Genomic DNA, 21605 nt, shown 5'->3' on the forward strand with positions numbered 1-21605 from the left:
TTGCAAAAGTTGTAGTCTTTAATGGTCTTACTTGATTCTTTAGATACTGTCCTATCATGGTATTCAAAATTAAATAGATCACACACTTTAACCCTCTAATATACCCTTTAAAACAAGTTTATGTCACAACTACCATCTACTGAAATTATCGAGGTGGTATATGGAAAATAGTGATATAAATATGAGCAAGATTAGCCTTATACCAGGAAAAAAAGCCCAAACTGTTTCATATTGCAGATGAAACAACAATCAGGCCAAATCACGTACACATTTTCTAAAAAAAGAGGACTTATGATACCATAATATTGTTCTTTTTTACTTTGGAACTTTTCAAAGCAACAGCAAATATCATTTAAGGTCCTTGTAGCAACAGCAGATCCATAGAGACTTATTTCAGCAATCACATAACAGCAGTCGGCACATTATGAGGCAGACTCAGAGATAATTTGATTACCTGATAAGTGTGAGGATGTTATTAGTAGGAAGACCAAGAGTTTGAGATGCTAGCATGGAGACCTCAAGAATACAATGCAGACTTCTTAACCTCTTGATCAGTTCACTAGGTGTCAAGAGATCAACAGATGGAACAAACCATTCTAAAGAATACAGGGTTGTCAGCTTCTGGGCTGAGGGTGAGAAAAGAAACAAAAATCAATCCAGTATCCTGATATAGCTGACTATTCAGTATCAACATCCAATTGGTACTCTATTTTCTTCATATACTCATGCAATACATACATAAAATGCCTTGTAATTTTACTGATTTAAATCACTGAATAGTAACCTCTTACAAGTCATCAGATCAACTTAAATTTGTTGATACAAAAATATCATTCATTATTAATTTGTATTTAATCACGTCATCAAAAATCCCTTATGCGTCGCTACTCGTCGCGACGGAATATCAAGATCCGGGTCTGATTCCAGACGGGGAGCGACGAGAGCCGACGCAACCCGACGACCCCCCTTTTCCCATTCATTTTGGGTGATATCCCTTCCCGTTACATCCTTTTATCTTGCCGACTCGCTAATTGGAGCGTCTCGCTTCGTCGCAAATAACAATGACGGATCGATAAGACTGCTAACAACATCCGGGTTGCGTGAAGCGAACGTGATTGCATATATCTATTTTTTGCACAGGCATGCCTTTAATTGCATTAACTGCGATTTTTATATGAAATAACGATTTCATCATATAAATGCGACATAGATTATATTCCGATGTCTGAGTACTTACCGCGTCGGCGCTCTTTACTCCCCGACATCGCTTATCACCCACGGAGGGTATTCTGTAGTCACATTATTTTTATCTTGGTCATCATATTTCTTACCTCGACATCCTTTCTGTGGTCATAGATTATATTCCGATGTTTAAGTACTTGCTACCGTCCGCACCATTTATTTCCCGTCATCGCTAACCACCCACGGAGCGCATTCTGTAGTCATTTATATTATTTTTATCTTGATCATCATATTTCTTACCTCGACATCCTTTCCGTGGTCATAGATTAAATTCCGATGTCGAAGTACTTCCCGCCGTCGGCGCTATTTATTTCCCGTCATCGCTAACCACCCACGGAGCGCATTCTGTAGTCATTTATATTATTTTTATCTTGGTCATCACATTTCTTACCTCGACATCCTTTCCGAGGTCATAGATTACTTTCCGATGTCGAAGTACTTCCCGCCGTCGGCGCTAGTTACTTCCCGTCATCGCTAACCTCCCACGGAGCTCATTCTGTAGTCATTTATATTATTTTTATCTTGGTCATCATATTTCTTACCTCGACATCCTTTCCGTGGTCATAGATTACTTTCCGATGTCGAAGTACTTCCCGCCGTCGGCGCTAGTTACTTCCCGTCATCGCTAACCTCCCACGGAGCTCATTCTGTAGTCATTTATATTATTTTTATCTTGGTCATCATATTTCTTACCTTGACATCCTTTCCGTGGTCATAGATTAAATTCCGATGTCGAAGTACTTCCCGCCGTCGGCGCTATTTATTTCCCGTCATCGCTATTTATTTCCCGTCATCGCTAACCACCCACGGAGCGCATTCTGTAGTCATTTATATTATTTTTATCTTGGTCATCACATTTCTTACCTCGACATCCTTTCCGTGGTCATAGATTACTTTCCGATGTCGAAGTACTTCCCGCCGTCGGCGCTAGTTACTTCCCGTCATCGCTAACCTCCCACGGAGCTCATTCTGTAGTCATATTATTTTTTATCTTGGTCATCATATTTCTTACCTCGACATCCTTTCCGTGGTCATAGATTAAATTCCGATGTCGAAGTACTTCCCGCCGTCGGCGCTATTTATTTCCCGTCATCGCTAACCACCCACGGAGCGCATTCTGTAGTCATTTATATTATTTCTATCTTGGTCATCACATTTCTTACCTCGACATCCTTTCCGTGGTCATAGATTACTTTCCGATGTCGAAGTACTTCCCGCCGTCGGCGCTAGTTACTTCCCGTCATCGCTAACCTCCCACGGAGCTCATTCTGTAGTCATATTATTTTTTATCTTGGTCATCATATTTCTTACCTCGACATCCTTTCCGTGGTCATAGATTATATTCCGATGTCTGCGTACTTACCGTCGTCGACGCTATTTACTCCCCGACGTCGCTAACCACCCACGGAGCGCATTCTGTAGTCATTTAAATTATGTTTATCTTGGTCATCATATTTCTTACCTCGACATCCTTTCCGTGGTCATAGATTAAATTCCGATGTCGAAGTACTTCCCGCCGTCGGCGCTATTTACTTCCCGTCATCGCTAACCTCCCATGGAGCTCATTCTGTAGTCATTTATATTATTTTTATCTTGGTCATCACATTTTTTACCTCGACATCCTTTCCGTGGTCATAGATTATATTCCGATGTCTAGCGCTGTCGGCGCTATATGTACTCCCCGACATTGCTTACCTATATATATCTGAATTTGAATAAAAAGTATATGTATTATCTAAAATGGTATAAAAATATATCAGATAATTATAATGTTTGTTATAACTATCGGAATCTACCCTGAATTCGATTTTCTTACACATTTTACTTTGTTTTCTAAGTGACAGTACAATGAAAATATGTATAACATTGTATAATTCAGGTGCATATTCATGTCTAAGGACTGAATTTATTTGAATTAAAAATGAACCTTTCCCCGTTCAACCTACTCCATTGTTATTTTTTTCTTCCAAGATTATTTTCATTTTGTACTCCTTCGATAATTAAAGTGGATACTAAATAAGAATACTTTCCATAATATAAAGGAGAAGTTGTCTTTATTGTTATACCCCATATAATTTATCCTCTTTGAATGAGGCCCTTGGAGAAGAATTAAGCACGCTGAAAATAGGGTTCGATTATAAAACAATTATGTTGGGGAATTCGTTATATGGTTAAACTTCCCTTTTCTTACTTGTATAGAGCAGAAATAGATCAATTTGGAAAAGTATGTTAAAGTTTCTATTAAAACCACATTTAAAGTCAACACAAATTTTGCCCCGCTGACATTTTGTGTAGTAATAGTTTTTTTTTAAGAGCGGGATCCTTTATCAACGACTCGAAATCAGCTAAATGCGCGTCTACCAGTGTATGAGTATTTCCGTTACAATAAAATGGGAGTTATATTGAGTAAAACACGCATTAATATTAAATACGGAGAAACGGATAAATATTAGTATACATTGAATATTAAAAATGCTTTGGGCCTAAAAATATGGGTCACTTGACCCTGCAAAGAGCAAATCTCAAGCTATTGTTCATCCCCTGCGTTTATCAATTCCCTGGTATTGTCAATCTTCTCATCTAAACGCACGAAGACGACATTCTTTGATAATCTGTAATCCCCACCCCAACTCGCTTACTCCCGTGAATAGAAACCGGTAAGCTCCGCAAAGGCATGTTTTAATGAACATTATGCACGATCCCTTGGTATTGCCATTCCATTCATCACGTAAAGACGACAGATATTCTTTGATAGTCCGTTATCCCCACCCAGTGGCGGACCGTGATCCGGAGGAGACAAAGCACGGGGGCACAGCATTGTTCACAGACAATGAAGTGCCCCCCATGCTTTGTCTCCTCCGGGTCACGGTCCGCTACTGTCCCCCACCGCAACTTGATTGATACTCTCGTGAATAGAAGCCGGAAAGCTCCGTAAAGGCATTGCTTTATTACGAACATGTTCAAAATCTATAGAACTAACATGTATTTTATTACCAAACCACCCACCCTCTCCTTAATTAAATCGTCCACTGATAGACTCGAATATGAATATTAATGACGATGTGCATATAACTCTTTTCACAGGATATTTCTAAATTTTAAAATTCAATAACTTCGTTATTTTCGTTATTTGTTATCCAATTTTGATGAAATTTTCAGCATTTTACTTTGTGAATTTTACTCTATTTAAATTGATATATTCTCAGCCCGGTAAAGACTTGAGAACATGCTTATGTAGTACAAAACCAGAATGGGTTCAATTCTCATTCTAATTGGTCTGCGTAATTAAATTAGGGTTGATTTTAGCCGCTGAATAGTCTGTAATAATTTACATTGTTAATAAAACATTGAAATACAAAGAAAAAAAATATACATAAAAAATTATAAAATCATATAATTGCATAATTAAAAAATACCCTTTTTCTTTGCCAAAGCTATAAATTATATTCCAAAACTGACATAAACATCTTACGTGAAATTGGGCGTTAATATATATTATGCAAGTAATGTTTCCTTTATAATGATTCAACAAAATTATATATATATTGTCAATGGCTGGTAGGGGTAATGTGTGATGCTTGTGCGTGCCAAATTTCGGCGCGATCGACGGCGGTTGACGGCGGTTGAGAACATCCGCCACCCTAAATACATCTCAACACACTTAAAATGAATGGCAACATACTGTCCACTGTGTATATTTAATATAATTTCATAACATTTTACCTAACTTTCCAACAAAGTTGGAAAGCTATACTAAATGGAAGACTCAATTATCATCCCAAATAATGCCCGATTTATTAGACATTTATTGAAAATCGTTCCAGTTGCTATAGCGATATGAAAGTACTTTCGTATACCTGGCAGAATGAATTCTCTACTATCCCGCATAAGATATGATTTACGTAACTTTCCAATAAAGTCGGAAAGGATAGACGCAATCATCACCCCCAAATCGATACCCGATCGTCGGACATTTCTTGAAAATCGTTCAGGTTGCTATAGCGATATGAAACTACTTATACCTGGCAGAATGAATTATCTACTACTACAAGGTATTTACCTGACAATGTATGTTCAAGGTCATAGGTGGCGGAGCAGAGGATTATCTTTTGTGTTTGGGGGGACGCAACAATAGCCGCCCCCCCCCCCCAACACAAAAGATAATCTTCTGCTCCGCCGCCAATGTTCAAGGTATGTACCTGGCAGAATGAATTCTATACTATCCTGTACGTATAAAATATCATTTACGTAGCTTTTGAAAGTCGGCAAGCTATACTTTAATGGAGTAGACGCAATGATCATCCCAAAGTAATGCCCGATCGTTCGGTCATTAATTAAAAATGGTTCTAATTGCTTGACCTGGCAGAATTAATTCTATACTATCATGTATGAAATATGATTTACGTATAGCTTTCCAACAAAGTCGGAAAGCTATTCAATATTTGAGTAGACGCAATCATCACCCCCAAATAAATGCCCGATCGTTCAGTCATTTATTAAAAATAGTTCAAATGGCTAGACCTGGCAGAATGAATTCTCTACTATCCTGTATAAAATATGATTTACGTAGCTTTCCAACAAAGTCGGAACACTTACACTATACTACAATGGAATAGACGCAATCATTCCAAATTAATGTCCGGTCGTTCGGACATTAATTAAAAATCGTTCAAGTTGCTATACCTGGCAAAATGAATTCCCTACTATCCCGTATAAAATATGATTTACGTAGCTTTCCAACAATGTCGGAACAATACTACAATGGAATAGACTCAATCATCATCCCAAATTAATGTCCGATCGTTCGGACATTTATTAAAAATCGTTCAGGTTGCTTTGCCTGGCAGAATGAATTCTCTACTATCCTGTGTAAAATAAGATTTACGTAACTTTTAAACAAAGTCTGGAAACTTTTTAACTAAAATGCAGTAGATGCAATCACCATCCCAAATTAATGCCCGATCGCTTTGACATTACCGTTATTAAAGTTCGTTCGAGTTGCTTGTGATGTCAAATTACTTTCATATACCTGGCAGAACACACGCTTACTATCTCGGAAGAAGTATTATTTGTAAGCCTGAGTTTGCAAAATCGGTGGATCGAAAAAAAATACTTCGGCCGATTCGTTTGGTTCACAACAATCAATCATCAAAATATCAGTAATGTCCAACTTGACTACTACTCAATACTTGATTTGTTTCCCCCACAAAATGAAACCGATTGTGTAATTATGCCTGCCTATAGCTATTCATCATTACTTTGAAGTTTATTTCGATCATATTTAGAGTCTTACTCGTCTGCTCGTGCCGAGATAATTCATGCAGATGAATTCATGAATATTAATGGCATCGCCATCGATCGTGCATGCGCAGTACTGTTCTTTAATCAAACCAGAAAATGGCGGGAAATTGACGCGATCAACGTGAAATAAATCTTGCTCTCTTTTCTTTCCTCTCAATTCATTTCTTTTCTTTCTCTCCTTCATTCTTTCGTTCACCTTCCCTTCCAATTCTTTATATTTTTTCACAAGTCTAACACTGTGTAGCCTTCTACGCGTATCTTTGTTTGTCGATTGTCCCGTATTTCATTTTGAGAAAACTGGCCACCCTGGCGAAACGTTTGTATTTCGTTTCAATTTTCAATGGAGGACATCATATGACGATCGACTTGAGTGCACCTGAAAAAAATGATTATCACGTCATGATTGATTCTCGAACATTGTCTCCATGCAAAAACTCTTTTCAAAATCGTAATATCACCAAATAATATTTTACATGACAAAACAGAGAAAATTGCTTTTGATATTTTCCCCCATCGATTTGAAGCTAGTTTGTGCCCAACTTTGGGCTCTGATTTCTTGAATGGAAATATGCCATACGTCATCGAACACGCATGCGCATTTTGCTTCTTTTCTCGGAGCTCGGAATTAAGAGACGTCCAGAGATGGAATGAAAATAATTCTGCCATATGAACATAACAAACTCTGCTGACGTCGTCAATAAAAAAAAACATGCCAGTATTAATTCTTCCATATGAACATAACATACTTTGCTGCATGACATCGTCAATATTCTTAGTATGACCATAAAATCTTATTAAATCGTAATTATAACTGATGAATTTAGGGCTCGATCCGAGACATTCATATTTATTTCGATCGCATGCTCTTGTTAAAAAAAATGGATTGTCATTATCAGGATTAATTCTCGAACATCGTCATAACTCATATCCACAATCTTTCCTCACAATCTTTATATCAACATTGAATAGCAATCCAAATGACCATCCACAGAAGATTACATATTTATTCCCATCAATTTATTTGGAGCACATTTTGGATCCAACTACACAATCTCAGGCAAGTTACAGCGCTCTCCGCTGTTTGTACTTGTTTGCTGGCGCTGACAAGCACGCCTGTTGTTTCGTGAGAGTGAGTAAAATCTTTCGGATCGACTCTGCGTGATTCATGTCTTAAGTATTGTTTCATTTTAAACTTATATGTTTTCATCTGCAAATATAATTGTTGGAGATATTTTGAGAAGAATTCGGGAAGAATTCTACATTGGTCCCCGGCCTTTTTGTGTTTTGTTATCATGGAAAATACAAAAGAACTTTGCTCTGTCATCTGCTTGTGCAACGCTCACCCCGCCAGCGCATACCGTCAGTGCATATGCATGCAGCTCATGCGTGCATAGCCGCATCGACGCGACGACGCCGGAGCAAAAAAATTGACCCAATTTTCTCCGCCTTCAAAATTCGATGTTCGATCGAATTAAAGCTGTCGAACACCGTTTTTCAAAATAATCGTAACTTTCCAACAAAGTCGGAAAGGGAAAAGCACTTGTTGATATAAAAACAAATTGAGAAGGAAATACATAAATCAAGAAAAGATTCGTGCAGAAGCGATCAGAATGGAAGTATTGCGCACGCACGACAAGCCGTCTTCCCGATCAGAAAAAATAGTACAGTTGAAGCGAGATCGAGGCTCACATCCGGGTTGCGATGTATTGGATTAGTGGCGTTAATTGGGCCGTCGCAGGGCGTCCCGAAACCAATCAATAAACTGCCTCGGCTGAATAAAAAGCAGACGGACTTCGACGGGAAGCGACGAGGGGCGACGGGGCATTGAATTTACATCCTGTTTTTGCGTCGCGACGGGTAGCGACGCATAAGGGATTTTTGATGACGTGCCTTAATCATTATCAGTTTTTATCACACAAATAACATGTAAATTATACATATCTACTGCACTTAATACTACTAATCCTTTATATTCTGCCTCTCATATAATTTTCTTCCCAAAATTCAATTGTGTTTCTTGGTCTTTCTTTTTATTTACCAAATCAAATATCTCAAATAAAATTTCTGCTGTGATTTTATTTTCAATTTGGTTCAGCTTTATAATTTGCTTGTCAAAATCTTTGAAAACACATGTAAATCGTCATCAATCTACATGATACACATAATAATAATAGCCAATTTTAATCAAGCGCTTTTCCCAGAATGGCTCAAAGCGCGTTACAGCATATTATTACCCCAGCCATTGGATTCATTTCAATCCCACACGAAAAGTGCACAATTTCCACTCCCTGGGGAGCATTCCTTGCATTCATTACAGCCTCATTATAGCGCTGGCAAATTCAAACATACAATATCTTTCGCATCCTACCAAGTACCCATTTAGCACCTGGGTCGAGAGTGGCAAAGTGTGGATTAACGCCTTGCCAAAGGACACTAGACCGCGGTGGGATTCGAACACACGACCCTGTTTCCAAGGCGAGAGTCAGAACCACTACACCATGGCTCTTCCACACATGAAAACTGAATAACATTAATCATATCTCACAAGCGATCATCATTTATGAATTATAGATTATTCAATACTGTGTAATAAAGCCAGCATTTGATGCCGTAGAACACTGCAAGGATAAAAATACATCAACATAGACATACCGAGGAAGAAGTTTGTATAGTCTCTCTGAAGTTTGTCAATGGCTATCTCTACAAGGTGTGTCATGGGAGAATAGTCTTGACTGAATATATGCGATGGGTCTTTGTATAATGTCCTAATCTCCTTTGCCAATGATGTTTCATTACTGCTGTGGACCTGACATGATAAAGAAAAAATAGTTTGATATTAATTAAATGCAATAGTAGTACAAAATGATAGTCATGTGTGTACTTGTTTAAAGAATCCATAAACATCTCCTTGAGGCTCATTGCAAAGAAGTTACAAATTATAAAAAAAAGTAAAGGAACTAAATAAATTTTCATCTAATCACAGCATGCATTTTGGATGGTAATTCATAAAGCTGTTTGTAAGTGACTTTGCTATCACTGCTTGCAATAGAGATTATTTTTACTCACTTCTTTATAAGCAAGAGAAAAAGACCCTTGCATATGTTAAAAATTAAGGAAAAGCAAATGCCAAAAAAACATTTTTAAACAACCAGCTCTCCTCCAAATAGAAAGACAAACATCTGCTCCATCAAAAATAATATCATAAAAGATATTTCACTTTAACAAAAATAATATTCAAATGGTTCTCAAAACAATTATCTATTTAACGCTCACCATTGGCTGTATCTCTCCTCTGTTTAATTCACTGATCACCATGTTGAAGGCAGTAGTGATGTCATCATAGCATGTAGCATTATTCCTGAGGATATTCCAAAGCCTTTCAGTGAAATCTAAATCACTTCTATCAAATGCTGCCTTCCAACAGAGCTGAGCATCGTAATCATCAGCATCATCGCCAGTCTTCCTCTGAATGGTCAGAATGTTGAGAAAAAAATAACAAAGGTTACGTTCCGGCAAATCTCAAGAATATTCACTTTCAAATTGAATTCATTGACAGATGGAATAATAGATATCATCGTAAAACATGTGGTCTGAAAGATTTGATCTAATAATTTACAGGATACTTAACTTATTATATGTAAAGGCAAGTGACAATCAATTAAAAATGACATAATGGAAAATAGATTTTAATAGAGTAGCTTTGGATATTAGGACAATATCAGAAGAGTATCAGCTTGATATAATTCACATTATTCAGTTTTTGCACTTAACTTAGGCAAGCTTTTTCAATTAAAGATTGACAAGGTTTTAATTTAATATAAATTTGATGGAAGAGTGATTATTAGATATAAGATATAGGGCAATTACCAGAAGTATGTACGGACAAACCCAATATATCCGCAGTCTTTCTGAAATAATAAGCCATGATGATTAATCTCTGCTTTTCGTATTTAACAAGCATTTATGCTTTAAAATTATCATGGCTAAGGTAGCTCATGAAGTGAAGAAGAAATTGAGGAATGTAGGGGCGGGAGTGGAACATAAAAAAAATCTTCTAAGGATATTGCCCCAGTAGCTACATGTACTTGACAGGATTTACATATTGATAGAAATAAATATCATATTCATAACATGGATAAATATTATATAGAATTTATATTTCATAAAATAAATATCTTAGAAAATATAAATGTTAATATCACATTGATAAGACTAGATTATGAACTATGCAATGTGTAGACAAATAAGAAATATTTCAAGAGATGGCACCTGCTAGCAGCTGCATGATTTTTGTACACTATTGATCCATAAAATCATACTAGGAATATATCTTACTTTATAAATGGGTCCATCCTTGATCTCATCCAGGAAGTTTGTTATTAGATCTTGAATGGAGCTTGTCTTCTCACGTGTCATCCAGTTTACTTCTCCTGTTTCTATGCTATCAGCAAACATCTGACAAAGAAAACAACACACAAGGCAATCCATTCAATAAATAAAAATAATGATGCTGGTGCAAATATCATATGAGAAATAGATAGTAACTGGTCAAATGCCAATACATAACTAGTGCTGCACCAACCTGAACCAGAGAATGTCAAGGAAACAGAAAAGAGAGGGCTTTTGAGCGAGATGTTTTGAAAGGGTGTATTGAATAGAGCAGACAAGACATACCTTTAATAAGCATAATTCCTTGTAGACTTCCAAGGGTGTGAATCTCATGTCACCAGGCACAGCGCATATCAGCTGGAACAAAAATATGAAGGAGAGATAGATGGAGTTTATATAGGATTGGATATATCTATTTGTAAATCATAAAGCAGAAGTGTTGTTACTCACAATAGCAAAATCTGGTTTTTATCTGTCAATAGGACAGTATTGTAAAAAAACATTTCAACAAGTCTAAATTTATCAGTTTAAAAATTACGTCACAATAATGACTAAAGCATTATGTCTCATAGGAGGTTTGATAACATATCAATACTGGGATAACACAGCCTTGAATCTCAAAATAGTATAAAGTTAAGGAGAGTAAAATGAAATATTGCTGACCCAGTATGGTATTCACTGGGATAGTCTAGATTATTTGATCGTTTCTTAGTGGCTTCCTTGTTTTGTTTCTTTAGCAGAGCTAGAATTTGGTCAGAATATCACATGATATCATGCTCAGAATCCATATTAAAGTTGTCTAGAATTAATTATTCAATTTTCAAAACAATCTGAATAGGCAGATCCGAAGTGGTTAAATTATGCATAACTTGTCAAAATGGATCAAACAAAAAATAGTTTATTGACAAAATTCTGATTTTTTAGGATGAATTAGGCTTCTCATAAAGAACCTTGCCTAGTGATTTATTTTGGGTTTGAGCATGGTCACATTGACTTTTAATAAAGCCTGAGTCAAGGGTTCCAGTTGAGCAGAATCTATCCAATGAGACCAAATCAGGATAATGTTTTTCCCCTTCCTGTATAACTACAGCAGCTCTTGTCATGAGAGTCATCGAGAGACATTCAGGATGGAAAGTGAGATTTGACATGTTAATCTTGCTTCCTATTCCATTTATTATGGTTCTGAAATTGATTTTGTTTAATACTTATAATATAGATAAAGAATTTCAATTGCTTTAACATGACTTAGCATTGTTTTTCATTGTGTTCAAATAACCAACACCCATTTATCACAATACTGGTTTCTGACCAGGATCTATTGGAATCCTGAAAGAAACATTCCCATCACCACTCAGCCCTATATTGAGCTCTAATTTGACAGAAGAATAATATCAATATATTCACCACTTTACAGGTAGCATCACGTGGTCTCTCCAGTATCTTCTTGACTTGGTTCCATGTACATTCTACTGCTGTGAAGGAAGACTCGCTAATCTCGGCTAAAGTTGTATCTGCTGTTAGCTGGCTAACCACTTCATACCGAGCAAACCCTTGACTTGATATAAACTGATGTGGTGAATGATAAAAACACATTCAAAAGTTTATTGTCTACTACCTTAATGATGAAGCTATCAAATAAAATAGAATTATTAATAATCAGAAGACATTATGGAAATAACACTAACAAATTATCATTTATCTTAAGAGCTTGTGAACAAAAATACAAACAGGGGGATTATACGTGTACACTGTTGGAGTCTTTAAATCAATTAAGAAAAAGGATATATTCATGCAAACCTTTGATGCCGAGTCTTCATGAGCCTCTAAAAGAACCTGATGTAAAGTTGGAACATCTGACTTGCTAGAAATGGGATCTGTTCAGTATACAAATGAAAAAAAAAATCATCTGACTTGCTAGAAATGGGATCTAGGCCCCGTTGCATAACAATAACTATTATGGTAACTTTGTCATCCAATGGTAACTTTCATGGAATCCTTGATTCTGATTGGCTGATGAGCATTGTTTCTATGGTAGCTCCAATTGGATGGCAAAGTTACCATAATAGTAACTTTTATGCAACAGAGCCCTGTACATATTAAAAATGATTACATATTAGAAACCTGTTGTACTACATGTACCCTACTTATGTTATGATGTGACCTTAATTTGCAGTCCCAAGTAAACTGTATAAGGCAAAATTTCAAAGATTTAAAGGTCTATAAACCGATGACTAATGTACCATGCTTGTAGTCTACTTCCTAATTATAATAATTGTGATACTGCTAGGAATGTTATAGCAAAGAAAAACAAGGTCCAAGTGGAGCGCCTCTGGCAGTCTCACCTGCATCACGCTATCCAATATAGTAGCAGTGCTGACTTTGAAAACTACTATAAAATAATTATTCACAAAAACACCATTCATACAATGATACAATACTATGTTCATTGACAATAAATGACATTTGACCTTGATCATGTGACCTAAGACTTGTCAGTGATACTAGATTACCCCTATATCCACATTTTATAAACTGTATCTAAACTTTGAAAGTTATGACAGCAATATAATATTAATCCCCAAAATGGCCAAAGTTCAATAACCTTAAATGACCTTTGACCTTGGTCATGTGACCTGAAACTCGTATAGGATGTTCAGTAATACTTGATTACTCTTATATCCAAGTTTCAAGAATCAGATCTATAAACTTTCAAAGTTATGATGGTAATTCAACAGATCACCCGAACATCTCTAAAGTTCATTGACCTTTGACCTTGTACATGTGACCTGAAATTCCCACAGGATTTTTAATGATACCTGATTACTCTTATGTTCAAGTTTAATGAATCAGATTCATAAACTTTCAAAGTTATAATGTTAATTTAACAAATACCCCCAATTGGCCAAAGTTCATTGACCCTAATTGACCTTTGACTTTTGTCATGTGACTTGAAACTCAAGCAGGATGTTTATATAACGGTAATTGAATAACGTTTCATGAACTAGGTTCATATATTTTCTAAGTTATGAGGACATTTCAAAAACTTAACCATAGGTTAAGATTTTGATGTTGATTCCCTAAACATGGTCTACATTGTGTAAGTTCATTGACCATAAATGACATCTGACCTTGGTCTTGTGACCTGAAACTCAAGAAGGATGCTTAATAATGCTTGATAAACCTTATGGTCAAGTTTCATGAACTAGGTCCATATACTTTCTAAGTTATGATGCCATTTCATAAACTTAACCTTTGGTTAAGATTTGGTGCTGACGCCGCCGCCGCCGGCATCCATCTTTGAGTGCCAAAAATGTGCATATCCCGCCCCTTCCAATCCAATCCAAAAGTCATTTGATATAGCGCCTTTTCCTTTCGGTTACAAAGCGCTGCACACACACTACTCCATATTTGTTTTGGCCACTAAAACAACTGTTCTACACCTCGGAATGATTGGTCTAGTCCATGCAATTAATTGTCCACTTAGCAGAATAGATGGGATTTAATGGCTTTCTTGAATTGTTCAACAGAGGAGGCCATCTTCTCTGCAGCTGGGAGGCGATTCCATAGTTTTGCAGCAATCACAGGAAAGGACGTTGGTCGTATGAAACTCTTATCACTTGTCAAATCTTTATAACTCGTTCATAGCTCGCTTAAGTCGTACAAAGTTCACCGCAACTCATACTAAGCTCGGCCTGACTCGTTTAGCGCTCGGTTCACTCGTACAGCGAGCGTAGTGAACTGGATCTTGAGTCTTTTGTCACTGAACCAAATTCCAGGAAAAAATGTAAATTTCACGCAAGCGTATGCGAGCTAAGGCGAGTTAGAGCTGCCGCAGCTCGCGTATGACTTGCAACTCCAACTCGCCAAAGTGGAAACCTTAGGGTATGACCAATGCGGCGGTTCGTAATATACACCACAGATTGTGGAATTGAAGTTCCATTTTGTTTAAGCAGACTTTATGAGACTTACTCCAATGAAGCAATCCGACTGTAAAAAAACCCAACATATACGAAAGAAAGTACATCGATACATACAAGATGAGAATAGAACTAGAATTTTAATTCGTCATGAGAACGAATTAGGTGATCTGTCTCTGATTTCAAGATCACGTAGACAATCAGCATGTTTATATTGAGATCAATATGATCATCATGATGAAAACTGAACTTCTCTTACGAAAAGTGTTGAATACTCTTGAAAAAGAGGGAAATGAGGAAATTGTGTGAAAAAGTGTAGGTCATACACATATTGTACATGTACATATTGTACATTAAAAGGGATTTTAATCTCTTTTATTGTCCAATGTTTTACTTTATATACATTGTAATGGTCAATAAGGACCATTTCTGAAATGTTGAAATGAAAAAAAATATAAAAAATTCATGTTCACCCCTGGGCTCGAACCCTGCACCATAAGGACGCAAGTCTGATGCCTTACCAATTGAGCTACACTGTTTCCCATAGACTTTACACAAAAGCAAATAAAGAGGATCTCAAATCCAATTTTGTAAGAGAAATACGGGCATGATCCCGGCATCTGATTGGAAAATAGATATCACACTTGCGATAGCTTAGAAATAGTGGAGATATGGCTCGCGAAATAGAGGAATGTAAAATCCAGTTTGAGAAAAAGACATTTCCCATAGAGATTACACGCAAAATGAGCAGAAGTGACATGCCTCTTTAAATCGCAATTTTTTTAGGATGATCCATTCCTTTAAATGTAAATGAAGCCAACCCATTAAATAGAGCAAGTCCTCAGCTACAACATATAAGAAACTGACCGAAAATTGACCAATATTTACGGAGTTAGAGTCAAATTTGCATAATTACGATGACGTCATAAGTAGCAAAATGGGAATTTTGAGTTCCGACGCCACTTTGATGACGTCATGACAATATTTCGGGTCAAATGTGACATGAAATCATATCTCCCATCCGTACTCTATTCGAATATGAAAAAAAAATTGGGGGTCAACGGACTTCCTGAAGAGCTATAATGAATTTTATATTGGCATGTTTTTGCACATATATTGTCTATGGTTAGTGCGCGCGCAGTAAACTTTCATGAAGGCTAATTCCGTTATTACTTGTCGTAGAAGGTTGATCAAGGTATCAAATTGTTCAGAATTATATTATCGGTGCATTGATATGAAAATATGGCAATCCTATGTATAGTGCCGTTACGCGCGAGAACGCGCGCGTAACCGTGCGCGCACGCAAATTTTTAAAATGACCTGATTCATACTCTACTTTGGTCAAAAAGTGATCTTGAGCATTTTCAAATTTTGACACGCCCGTAAGTGCATGTCGTGACCTTTACATGACCTTTGATGACATAGACAGTTGACCCTTGACCTGAAGTTAATGTGATGTAAACATTGTTAATTTTTGATAATTGATAATGAAGATATGATTATGTGATGTTACAAAATGGCGTCTAGATGACGTCATAATGACCTTTTGACCTTGAACCTGTTTCGTACACATGACATGATATGTCCCCATAACTGATGATATTTTGAAGAAAATTGAAGATGTAAATTCAGAGATTTTAGTGGAACAAGAAAAGGGTGGAAAAAAAATAAAGAAATAATATATAAAAAAGAAAATTTGTACGAAATTAATAGTTGATCTGTCGATTGACAGATCACCTAATTAACCATGCGGGCATTCACATGTTGATTTTAATTTGTCGGCAAATGGCAAAAGCGTGATATTCAAAGCACTTTCTTGTAGAGTAATACTTAATTTTATCTTCCCTGCAACCTCAAGTAGTCTAAGCTTCCACGTAGTTTAAAATCAATTCGATACCACAATAAAATCGAGCCAAGATTTTTTTCTTAATTTTCTTAATACTTCTCTCTCTGCTTTCTTAATATCAACGAATCTATAATATTGATATTCTTTCTATGGTTTCGTCTACAGTGATTTAGAATACTTTGGAGAGAAAAAATTGTATATCAAGGGTTTGAATTTTCATCATACAACCAGAAATCTTTTTTATTTACATATCATATCAATCTTCAACTGCCCTGTTAATAATCACTAAAAAATTCTTCATTTATAGCTTAACGCATTTTTATCGCTAAACTATTATTCGTCTTTATGATCATGATATAACTAGGCAGTTATAAATCAAATATAAGTTTCCAAGCACTTTCTTAAGATTAAAGAAATCTTCTTATCCCATGATTTTGTCGCAAAAGTTTCTAATAGTTTAATGGTTCCCGCCAAAATTTGGATATTTCATCGTTGATGAAAACAAGATAGCTCTGAATTATGTGATTGAAATTTGGGGAGTTTTCTTTTCTTCCACAACATAGCCACCTAATCTTAAAGCGAGTGGTTGTTATTGAATGCCTGATATTGCAATGATAGGAATCCAACTTATCACTTGTTGCTATGTCTGTCTAGCATCTGGCAAGCTTCCCGGAGACAAGGAATGTCTTATTTTTGGACTTGACAACCCCAAACCAATAAATGAATTTCGATATTCTTGTGAAGCTTAAACATGCCATGCACATCCTAGATTTTGAAAGGATATCATAATTGATCAACAATAACCAACAGAAGTCCTTGATTGAATGCAAAAGAAATTTAGTGAGAGATCAAAACACAAGGAGAAAAATGGTATGAATTATAGGGTTCACTCAAGCATCAAACTGTACAAAAGCGGTGAAACGTCCAATCAATCCTCAAAATAATGGTGAGGTGTAAGTAACTTTTATATCTTATTTCTTACTTAACTTTATAAGTTTACATTCTTTAAGTTCTTGTCGAGAAGAGGTTGAGGGCTGTTGGCGCGAGTGTTTACTTCAAACCACACAAGTGTTACATGAATTATTCAGCCCATAATAGTTTCAACAGTTTTCCATGATGATGATGGAGTCTTCTCATTCTTTACCTCATACGCTCTTTCCGGCATCACCTCTCTCACATCTACCGTCTATACATTTACTGCATGCGTTGCTGCGTTGTCTGCCAAACGGCGACGGTTAACCCACAAGAAATAGATTCTATTTGTCCCATTCGATCGAAAATACCTCCAAGCGACTCCTGTAAGATGACAAAAGAAAAGTCGTAGCTCTTTTTTTCAAGGCAGATTGTCCAGTGATAAGAACAGAAAAGCAAATTTCCGCCGGGGGAACCGGTGTCCGCATGTATTATACATACGACCGACTTACAAGCTCCCCCCCCCCCGCTTCAAATACATGTCTGTTTCGCATATCAACGATTTCGGATGTCATGAATCTCCATCCCTTCGGGAAACGTTTCACCTTTTTTTTAGGAATCAAGAAAAGGAGAAGAAATTCAAGAAGTTAGTCACATGCTAGCAGGAATAGTAGATAGGATTTCGGTGCGACGGAGGAGTGTCTTGTCTTTGATTTCAAAGGGCAATTATTTTATACTAGAACAGCCACTAATAACGTTCATATCATAATTACAGTTAATGGTAACAAAACATTTTTTTGTGTGTGTGTGAAATATTGGATTATATTTTTCAATTTCCATCGAATTTCCTTGCATATTTTGGCAAATGTGGATAAATTGCATTATTTTGGCTCGCCCGCTTTTGTTCGCTCATAAAAATATACCAAAAATGTTAGCAGAGCTTAAATGCAATTTTTTTCGTGTGTTTACTTGAAACGATATCCATTCTTCTGTCTTTCTGTGGCGTCACTGAAAAGGAGCGAATACATCACTGTATCCATTTTCCCTCTGAGCAATGAAAAAGAGCTATACTTAATACGAGGAACGCCTGAAACCACCATTAAAATCTCTATTTCAACTCTTCTCTCTGACTTATTAAAGGAAGACCAATTTGATTTTATACCCGTCGTCATATTGCTTTTGTACTAGAACTAGATTTCATTCATTTCGGCTAATTCACCCTTGTTGCGTTCACACGATGGACCACCTTTTACAAGGGAGTCAAATACTTCGTTTGAACATGTACTAAAATGCCCGTTGGTTGTTAAGTACCGCGTTTACACGTTGACCCTTGAACGTGTCTATCAAGCAAATCACAGTATTGAATACCAAATTTGGTTTATCGATGCCTGCAAAATAGTAAAGTCTAAACTTATACAAATAAAAGAATGGTTATCATGGAATATAAGTTAAAATTCCATCAGAACCTGACATTATGTGACAGCCACACTGGAGAAACCAACTCAAGGGGAGCGTTTCATCTTTTTTTACCCCATGAGTTATCAGATCTCACAACTTTCCTTGATTTTGATTGGCTGAGAAGCACTGTTACTGTGGGAACTGTCGGATAAAATGAAACGTCCGAGAAATCCTTTCATGAAACACTCCACAGAACGACCACAACTATATTACGTTATTTTCAATCACAGACCAGCGGTCGGATTGGAGTTGATTACGTGGTGTGACTGTAATATTACGGTATCGAAGCGAGAGGGGAGCTGTCGAAATACAATCACGAATGTACATCTACTATAACGGGACAACAAGGGGAGTTCTGGCGGGTGAATTTCTAGGAGCTTTGGTCGATGTTTCTATTTAGCATCTCTTCACCCCTTGGCATGACTCTTCAAGGAGGTACAAGGGGTGTGTGTTTACACCCTTCAACGCTCAAGGACAGGGGGGGAGGGGACATCTCACTTGCTCTAAATTATTCCCTTGTCTATCTACCCTGTCGACATCGTGAGTGCCGGGGCTCATCCATATCGTAAAATCATTGAGCTGCTGAATAATACCTCCATGCTCAAAATAAGAGTGCATAGGCCACAATGTACGACTTGTGTCATCACAACGGGTTTATGGCGTCCGGCCGAGAAATAGCCCCCCACCTAAATTCCCGAAAGATCGGGTCCAGTTTACCCAACGTTTCGTGAAAATTATCAGTCATATATAAGCAAATGTTCGTGTTCATTTACCCATGTTTTGTGAACGTTGACGTTAATCGAGTACGGTGAAAAACATGAAGAAGAAACAAATGCATGGACAAGAGAAAACCACATTCAAGATTGCAAAGTTGGATGAAGCACGCAATTAATTATGTCTTCTTATTAGTCACGACTCACGCACAAGATGACTATAAATAATAAATCCCAGTTCATAATCCCGGTTCACATGAATGGTTTCATAGCCTTCATTGAATACCCTTTCAAACCTTTTTATATTATTTCATATAAAAATGTTTGAAAAGTTATCCAATGAAGGTTATGAAACCATACATTGTGAACCGGGATTTATGGTTTTCTTGAGCGTGAGTCGTGGCTACTTAAGAAGACTTAATTAATTGCGTGCTTCATCAAACTTTGCAATCTTATACAATTTTATTTTTATAAAATTGTTATAAAAATAGATATTTATGTTAGATTTTATATGATTTCATATCATTTTCCCGTTTTATAGGTTACGTTACCTCGCCAAAGATGTTATGCAACATGGGTTTGCCCAAAGTTTTATACATTAATTGTATGACTTGGAAGTACGCCATAAATTTTGGAATTTAAGGTATGCAAAACCCCATTTTGATGCATTCTACAATCAAATTTTACTGTTTTGAAGAGGTTATTTTGTAGATAAATATAGTCACCGTAGCTGACTTTGCAAGCTCAACTTCATGGTCCAACCACTGCCATTTGAACTTGTTGGAGACATCCTTGTCAATATCACTAACACGAGGGTCATTCTTCTCAACAGTCTTCATTTTGTAGTTGAAGAAATTACACCACACACCCTACAAATTCTTGTAAAATCCACGATAATCCAACTCGAAAACGCTGTACGTCCGTATCACTTGCATTCAATGTAAACAAATGTATACACACGTGCATGCAGAAAGCTGCCAGCTGCATAACCCAGGGAGCTCCCGCCCGCGCAGCAGCGGGCGGGAGCCCAGGGGCTTACCGTGTATTTGACCATACTCACGGGACTAGCGTGATTTATGGTCTAAATATTTCTCCAAATGAATTGTGAAAATAGAAATTATGCACTTACCTCGATTATATGGATGAAGGTCTAACGAGTGGCAGTTTCCTGACATCTGAGCACAGACTGGAACCTCAAAAAACGAAAAGTTCTCCCCTTCTACCCCCGTCTCGATCGGCCATTTTTGTTATTTTTTCATTTTTTTTTTTTTTAGAATTTCCGCCGATCCGCGGAGAAATCTCATGCCTGAATATTTCAGTATTTATTGTCATATATCCTGCAGCCCCACCCCTAACCCCCCCCCACAAAAAAAATGTATAAAAGAGTTTGGGAGGAAACAATATACTTCTACTTAGTATTCAATAACATTTCAAATTACCTTCTGATAAGACAGTGGTAATGATGAATGGATTGTTGTCTAACTCTTGACTTGAACCGGTATGAGCCAATTCACACCCGATCAAACTGGTTCTTTCTGGATCTTTCCCATCACACAGGATCCATAGTGGGAGGAGAGACTCTCTTTCAACTTGGTTGTTTGCCTGTACCAAGGGACTGTGTAGCATCATGTACATTGTCAGGATGTTCCTGTTGGAAAATGAAATAAAAATAAAATATTTACTTCTCTTTGAACAAACAAACAACTAAAATCGAAATACCCCCTAGTAATGGTAAAATAATAGATTACAAGGTAAAGAAATAATAGTAGATACATGCAAATATATCTCACAGACACAACAGCCATGAGAATAAACGTCTTGTGATTT

General features: G+C 36.8%; 1 protein-coding gene across 2 annotated transcripts in view; it reads right to left on the reverse strand.

The window, feature by feature from the left end:
• LOC121411071 (protein zwilch homolog) overlaps positions 1 to 21605 on the reverse strand; it is an 83247-nt gene that overhangs the window by 43315 nt on the left and 18327 nt on the right. For both annotated transcript variants that reach the window (XM_041603563.1, XM_041603562.1), the window contains exons 4-11: positions 21218 to 21426; positions 12730 to 12806; positions 12337 to 12498; positions 11218 to 11289; positions 10879 to 10998; positions 9817 to 10008; positions 9196 to 9349; positions 455 to 626 (exon numbers count right to left, since the gene is read on the reverse strand). In XM_041603563.1, the coding sequence (XP_041459497.1) occupies positions 455 to 626; positions 9196 to 9349; positions 9817 to 10008; positions 10879 to 10998; positions 11218 to 11289; positions 12337 to 12498; positions 12730 to 12806; positions 21218 to 21426 (1158 nt within the window). The remainder of the gene's footprint in view (positions 1 to 454; positions 627 to 9195; positions 9350 to 9816; positions 10009 to 10878; positions 10999 to 11217; positions 11290 to 12336; positions 12499 to 12729; positions 12807 to 21217; positions 21427 to 21605) is intronic.

Source organism: Lytechinus variegatus, chromosome 3, assembly GCF_018143015.1.
Source record: "Lytechinus variegatus isolate NC3 chromosome 3, Lvar_3.0, whole genome shotgun sequence".
Classification (NCBI taxonomy): domain Eukaryota; kingdom Metazoa; phylum Echinodermata; class Echinoidea; order Temnopleuroida; family Toxopneustidae; genus Lytechinus; species Lytechinus variegatus.